Source organism: Gopherus flavomarginatus, chromosome 15 (genome assembly GCF_025201925.1).
Source record: "Gopherus flavomarginatus isolate rGopFla2 chromosome 15, rGopFla2.mat.asm, whole genome shotgun sequence".
Taxonomy (NCBI): Eukaryota; Metazoa; Chordata; order Testudines; family Testudinidae; genus Gopherus; species Gopherus flavomarginatus.
Window position 1 is genome coordinate 24,273,104 of NC_066631.1, and position 7,978 is coordinate 24,281,081.

The following is a 7,978-nucleotide window of genomic DNA, read 5'->3' on the forward strand; positions in this document are numbered from 1 at the left end:
CAGCTGCCCACTCTGAAGGCAGCACAGAAGTAAGGGTAGCAATACTGCAACCCCCTCTACAATAACCTTGCAACTCCCCACAACTTCTTTTTGGGTCAGGACCCCTATAATTATAACACCATGAAATTTTTGATTTAAATAGCTGAAATCATGATTTTTTACGATTTTTTAAATCCTATGACAGTGAAATTGACCAACATGGACTGTGAATTTAGTAGGGCCCTAATTATGAGGTGAGGGGTGTGCAGTGTGTGTGTTGTACTGTGAGGGATGTGCAAGGTGTGTGTATTGTGAAATAAGAGGTGGGTGTGGTGCATTGTGAGGGGTGTGCGTGTGATGCACTGTAAGTAGGGTGACCAGACTTTCCGATATTAGGGACTTTGTCTTATATACGCAACTATAACACACACATCCCGGGGAGGAAAGTGTCCTGATTTTTCACACTTGCTATCTGGTGATCCTAAATGTGAGGGGTATGCGGTCTGTGTATATTGCGAAGAGAAGAATGTACAGTGTGTGTGTTGGTCTGTGAGTGTGTGCAAAATATTTATTGTGAGGTGAGGATGTGCAGTGTGCATGTTGTGCTGGGAGGAGTGTGTGGTGTGTGTATATTGTGAGGTGAGGGGTGTGCAGTGTGTGTGTGTGTATTGTGAAGGGAGGGGTGTGCAGTGTGTTGCGCTGGGAGGGGTGTGCATTGTGAGGGGGGAGGGGTGTGCAGGGTGTGTATTGTGCTGTCACGGGTATGTAGTGTGTGTACTGTGCTGTCAGGAGTGTGCAGTGTGTCCCGGGGGAGGATGAGGACTGCCCGAGCCGGGCCCGCCAGAGGCTCCCGGGCGGGCGGACCCGAGGGACAGGCCCTCCCGCTCCGCCTCCCGCAGGGGGCGCTGCAGCTGCCGCCTGGCGGGAGGATGCTGGGAACGCGGCCACAGGCGCCTCGCGGTCAGGCGGCAGCGTGCGGCGCTAGGGGCTCTCGGCCGGGCTGAGCGACATGGCGGCGGCAGGCAGGGGGCGGCTCGTGCCCGGGCTGGCGCTGCTTCTCCTGCTGCTGCTGGGCGAGGTGGTGGGACCTGGAGCCTGGGCGGCCCGGAGCCGCGGCGCCGACAAGCAGAACAGCCTCCGCCGGGCGGCCAGCGGCATCTACCAGGGGGTGAGCAGCCTGTTCGGCGAGGAGAACGTGCGGGCCCTGCAGAAGGTGAGACCCCCCCCGGCCCTCCCAGGGGGGCCCCCGCTAGCGGGGAGAGGAGAACGCGCGGGCCCTTCGGCCGATCCCTCCCGCCATCCCGCAGCCGCCTTCCCGGCCCGGCCACCCGGTTCCCGGCTTCGGGCGCTTCCCCTCCCCGTCGCAGGCCCCTCTCCTTGCGCTGCCCCCCGCAAGTACCTGGGCGCCCCGCGCCGGCCTTGCGGGACTAAGGTGCCTGGGAGCAGGAATCGCTGACAGCACCGCGGAGGCCACCTGCCTTCGTTGCCTCCTCACCCCGAAGCGTCTCTTGGTTGCGTGTGGCGAGGCTGAAAGCGGGGGCTTGGTGCGTGCACGTTTTCATGTGGTTTATGAGCTAATAACCAGCCCCCTTCCGCGCAGACATTCTGCTCCCCGAAACTTAAAGGAGACCCCACTGTAAGGATTAACCAGCAGAAAAGAGCCTTCCCAGAGACCATGGGGCTGGATGGGGGAGCACTGTGAGCAACTCAACGCTGCTCTGCGTCTCTAATCCACCAGATACTAGCGCAGGTTCGTGCGGTTTAGAAGCAGCGGGCAATGACTTTCATATTGTGGACCCTGGGCTCTCTGACCTCTAGTGGTCTAAAGCAAAGAAAAACAGGGTTTGAGAACGCCTTACCATCCCAAGCAAACATTGAATGAGAAATCCTTAGCCGCCTCTTTGTTGTTATTACAAATAGAAGTGTGGATGAATTATTGAACTAGTGCTGGGAGAGTAAACTAGAAGCAATAGTAAACAATTTATACAGAGCATATATTTCTGTTTTGTCACAGTTCTTTTTGAAATATAATTACATACTTGTTTGTATTCAGTACAGTAAAGTATCAGAGGGAAAGAATCAAGACACCTGAGCAAGGAAAGAAAAAAATGTATTCAGATAAGATTATTGAAATGGAGAGAGGGGAAGGCTGAGCTGAATGTCATTAGAAGGCCAGGAGAAGGTTCTTGCGCGATAGCTGGCAGTGTGTTAGGGAACAGCATGGAAGATGCAGGTGCTAAATTAGAGGAAGCAGGCTGAGCCAAATATCCATCTTTTTCATCTATAATCTTGATAGCTGTTTGTTCAGGAAGTTTATAGTGACAATCTTCAGAAGGCTGCCACTAGATTGGCAAAATTTGGACCTGAAAACCTTTGGAGTAGCTTCTATAGCAGTGAAGGCAGTAGCATTGAGAGGATGCAGGTGTTTTTTCCACAGTGTTGTCTGACCCTTCTCAGCGATTCAGGTCAAATTCTTCAGGGATACACACAAGAACTGAAATAAGACTAACAAGAATGTAATCTTCAAACTAAATTTAGATTAGGCTGTTCCCAAAAGAAACCAAATCAGCCTTCAGGTGTACTCATTTTCTCATTCAGTCTTCTAACTTCACAAATTCCCAGTCTTACCTCCCTCTGTATCATAGTAACATGAAGGTATGTTAATTTACTGAATTGAATGAGTATAATTTGCACTGTCATTAAAGTTTTGTGTATATCTCCAACACATTGTTTATGGACCTGTCAGGTTTTCAGTAAATATCTGAGGATTGCATTGAAAGAGTTTTTAGTTTTCATGTACCAGTTATGAACGTGTTGCAAATAACACACATATGAACAAGCGGGCAAACAAAAACTGTGTTAATTCAGTTTTTCCTGTGATCTGGAAGGGAAGAAAGATTTGTTACATTTATTTTTAAATACTTGGAGGCACTCGGATACTATGGTAAAGGGAAATATATATTGTATGTACCTTGATCAATCAATCAGTGATGTATATATATTTTCAGATGTACTGAAAATTGAATAAACTCCATAAACCCCTCCAGGTTGATTTCCAATAGCCATTCTTTACAGTATCATTTTATTTTACAGTTTTTCTCTAGGCTGACGGAAAGATTTGTTTACGGTGTGGATGTATTAGTAGACACCTTCTGGAGAATATGGACTGATGTGCTGGATGTTCTTGGAATTGATGGTAAGTGTGATGTCTGCTAAACCCAAAATTATGCAGGTAATCCTTATGGATGTTTTTACAGGTATGGGAAGGATGGAGAACATTAATAAGGTATGTATTACCTTTGCATTTGTATTATCTTTGATACCTGTTTATTACATGCATTTCTAAATCATTCATCAGCACAGTTTCTGGGAGCACTTTAGGGTTTACTTTTTGTCATTAATACTTCCAAACAAAAGAAGTAAAACAATCCTGCTACTCTACATTCTGTAGCATTGAATTAGAGAATGGAAAGAGATCTGACCAGTGAGCTAAAATCCAAGATCTGATAATTCACGGAGTTGAAAATCTGGGCAAAGAGATGTCTTGCATATCTTTCTAAATCTGGACAGGTTAGTGGTTAATCTTTGTTCTTTATTGGGTGTTTTGAGACTTGTAACTGGGTGTCATCCACTAAAGAGAATGGAGAGGACAGTTTCTAGAGCAATGAGAGTATGCAACTATGAAGGCTGGCTTAGGTAGCTACCCTTTCTAATATGTTGGTAGGAACTATTTCCCACCTCTAGTTTGTTTCTCTTTTCCTTACAATTTAATCTCTCAAGTTCCATCTATCCCAACTCTCCTCTCAACACTCCAGAAGTGGGTGAAGTGTATTGCTAAAGCAATATGAGAAAAGCTTTGCACTGCTGCTATATCTGTTCTATAATTAGGATTCAACACTGTTAAATTCTCTGGGCAGGGGTCTGGGAAATAAAATTTTTAAAGGGTTTCTGTAGCTTAATCACTTTACTGTGTTAGCATGATGAGGATGCCTTGAAAATATTTCTCTGGAGTGAGGACAGTTATTGGAAAGTTTTCCTTAGAAAAGAATGAAAAAAGTCTGCATATTTTTTCCCAGTATTTTCACTTTTTTTTTTCCGTCCTTCATTTTGTCTGTTTCCTTGCCTGTACCTAAGTTTTTTTTCTTGTTTTCTCTCCTCTCCATTTCTCCCTTTTCTTACTCTCATCTATGATATTTGTAACATTCTTAATGCTAAGTCTGGTTATATAGAGCACTCTGTAAATGTGACTTCTTTCCTTTCTGTAAGAGAGAAAAGAAGACCCATGGTCCTGGGGATGCTGTAAATCAGACATTGGGGCTGGAACAGGGACATATTAAGAGGATTTTTATCTACTAAGTTTGTCACTTGATGGAAACCATGTTGAAGTTAATGGAGCACTTTTGTATGATGCGCTTTGCAATAGTTAGTAGTAGAATGTTCTCTCCACTTCTAATATCTTTTTTTGGTTTGACTGAATGACTAGCTTTTCCAAAACCACGGCATACTGCTGTGGCTTGCCTATGTGCGCTAATATGGTGACATACTCGTTTGTGCTTATAAACCTTGCCTAGGAAATAGCACCTTGCTCCAGTGTTGTGTGAATTTTGAAGGAAAAGTTTGAGATATGTGGCTCTCTGATTATGATGACTGTGCTTGTAATCCATAGAGCAAAAAATAGACACTTTAAAAATTAAAATAATGTTTTTCCAACTAAATTATTTTCCTAATGGTTCTGGGATCTAGAGTAAATGAAGCTGAATAATTTTAAGCAGTCTTGCATGCATATGGAGTTCCTGTCATTAATCTCTTTACATGTTGTCATTATTTTATTGCTGATCATTTTATCAGATGGAATGGGATGAGGAAGAAGTCCAAAGGGTAAACTGAGAGTTGCTGCAGGGAAAGAACTGTAGAGGGGGAAAAGGAACGACACACAGGGAAAGGGCAGGGAAGCAAAGGAAGATGGGGGCAGAAGGAGAATGAAAAGAAACAAAGAGTAGAAATAGTCGTGATCCTAAAGATGCATGTATTATTCTGTTGTGTGATGCTGAATGCAGCTTAACAAATAATATCTAAACATTGTTACTACATGAGGGCCATATTTACCCTTGATCTTAATTCTAAACTTATGCCCTGGACTAGTGTGGCCCTCTCTTTAACTGAAGTGAATTCACTCAGTCACAACCATAGAAATAATGTAGTGATTGCTGCTGTATGAAAGGGACACACAGGGGGTACATATATATTTATAATTATCCAGTAATTTGGTCATTTCCCCCCCCCACCCCCTTTTTTAGAAACCGCAGCCTTGAAACTTCTGCAGATATATGGCCTTTCACTAGTTATGCTCACAGTTTACAGTTATCTTTGCCTGAGGTAATTAAACTATCTTTTAATTTCTCATAAATTTGTTTTTATTTTTCAGCTTCCAACCTGACTCATTATTTCAGCCCTGCAGCAGTTGCCAACAACCCTGCCCGTGTTCTTCTGCTGATTGGTGCTGTTTTACTTGCTTATTGGTTTTTGTCTGTCTTCCTTGGATTCTTCTTCTGTCTCTTACATATGCTGTTTGGTCGCTTCTTCTGGATTGTAAGAGTTGCTCTGTTTGCCCTCTCATGTGTATACATCCTCCAGAAGTATGAAGGAGAACCAGAGCATGCAGTCTTGCCTCTGTGCTTTGTTGTAGCAGTCTACTTCATGACTGGGCCCGTTGGATTTTATTGGAGGAGAAACAGCAGCAGCAGCCTTGAGGAGAAGATTGACCATATTGACAGTCAAATTAGACTTCTGAACATACGTCTTACTAGAATAATGGAAAACATGGACAGAGCCAATGACCAATGAAATAAAACCTATAGATCACTTGACACCAGCTCACTAGAAGGTTACTAAGCACTATCTCATTGAAAGTTACTAAGCAACAAAATATCACATGATAAAACTGTGCAATGTTAAAACTTTAGATCATGTGTTAAGAATAAGAGTAATTTATCTAGACTATACACTCAGAAACATTACACTTGTAAAATAAGATATGAGATGTTAGCTGTATATTCAGAGAATTTTATCCATGACTAGAATTTTATCAGTGAAAACGCTTACTTTTACAAGCATTTAAAAACATCTTTTTGTAGAGTTTTTATAAAAGCAGATTGAGTAGTCTATTTAAAATATTGAAGCTGAGCTGAGCATTATGCAAATTTGACATGAAAAAAAAATCTTACTCAAGCTACCAAATGTTTTTCTTGAGAAGTAGTGATTGTGGGTCCACATTTTAATTTTTTTTACAAAGTTGTGCGCATTCTAATTTACTGTTGTCTTATTTCATTATCTGAAGTTGCCTTTCCATATAGTATGAAAAATGTTCTCATATTCAGGCCAAAAAATATCATACCATAGCTTTTAATGGCAAGAAGGGAGTTATTTCATAAATCAGAAGCCCTTTAAAGCCACTCCAAAATGAAGAACCCATAACACTCTACAGGTATGTGTTTTTCTTTCTTAGTTGTTCATATTATGGACTTTGCCATCAGTGTTTTTTTTTTTTGGGGGGGGGGGGGTTGTTTTTTAAAGTGCAGTTTAATAAAATAAAAATTGCTATGAGGATAAGAAATGTAGTGTGCTGGCAAATTTTCAGTGGCAAAGTAGTTTATATTTGATCTTCACAGTAAAGCATTTTCCACATAGGCGTGCATAGGAAGAAATAGGTTTTTTTTTTTGTTTTTTTTTTTAATCTCAGGACCCATATGCTTCCTCAGAACAAAAAATGCAGCAGATAAAATACTTCCAAATGTATTGTTGCTTAAAGCTTTCTCAGGACCAATAAGCAGCAATAAATCTATCTTGAGGAAGATCTGGATTTTTTTCTAAAATTTTAAGTCTTACGGGTGCTTTTTGCTTGAAGTCCGTGTCCCCGGTGGATCTTTGGGGAGGTCAATCACATTATGGAGTGTGTATAAAATAGGGGATTATTTCAAAGTGATGTTGGAGAGCTTTGAAGCAACTTTATTTTGGTGGGTGTATGTATTTGTATCATTATCAGACTATCATTATGACACTGACTTTGTAAGATTTCTTGAAGTGTGTTGAGACAAAGGTAACCTCAGGGAAGAAAGTCTGAGAAATCATTTAACTTTTGTAATGCAGTGCTTTCAAGGGTTTTACGGGGATCTATGGTGAGAGAGCATTTATACCATAGCAATGAGCACAGTTCAAATACCCAAATAGGTAAAATGCACTATCATTATGAAGAACCTGTTTCTAATATTTTTAAAAAGCTGTGTTAAAATAAAATCTGGTACTGAGCCAAAACCTGCTATTTCACATGTCCCCATCTTCTGCAGAGGAATTGCATATAACCACCTAAGCAGAATTTGGCATTCTGTCTTCAACTTGCTGCTTTGGGGTTTAACCAGGATTTTAACATTTCATTGAATTTTCATTGTAAATTTTCTTTTAATTTTTAATGCCGAAGTATACAAGACTATTTAAAAAGTGCATGTTACTTGCCTAATCTCTCTTTTGGTCTGTCATATTGAACATGTATTACTATGATTTATTTTTAAATTCATATTTATGGGCATTTTAAAATGTAGGGTTTTTTGACCTTTGGCACCAACTTGTCAGTGATCACTTAAACTTAATTGGTATAATGTGCAATTGACAGTATGTAGTGTGAGCCATTTTAATCCTTCATGCCATCTGAGTGGTCACATATGCAAATGCAAAAACCATGAATCCTTATGAAGTTTTTGTTGAAAATTGCGAAGTATCCGATTTAACCAAAAAAAGCCCCCCAAAACAACCCAACCCTTCCCCATAAAACAGTAAATAATTGTGTGATTACGTGCAGGCTTCCAGATTAATAATGCTGTATGTAAACTTTTTTCTTCATTCTTATACTTTAAAAACTAGGTTAGGATCCTACAGGCTCAACCCTGTGAACTCTAATATATGTAGTGCTATTGATATCAATGGGACTATTCACAGTAAAAATCAC

The 7,978-nt window shown here is 41.3% G+C and overlaps 1 protein-coding gene across 1 annotated transcript; it reads left to right on the forward strand.

Annotated features, from left to right (window-relative positions):
• Positions 1–945: 945 nt before the first annotated feature.
• Positions 946–7,255, forward strand: BRI3BP (BRI3 binding protein). Its single transcript, XM_050923555.1, has 3 exons — positions 946–1,192; positions 3,073–3,175; positions 5,405–7,255. Exons 1-3 carry the CDS (start codon positions 989–991, stop codon positions 5,821–5,823), a joined length of 726 nt encoding a protein of 241 aa, XP_050779512.1. The 5' UTR covers positions 946–988; the 3' UTR covers positions 5,824–7,255.
• The last annotated feature ends 723 nt before the right edge of the window (positions 7,256–7,978 follow it).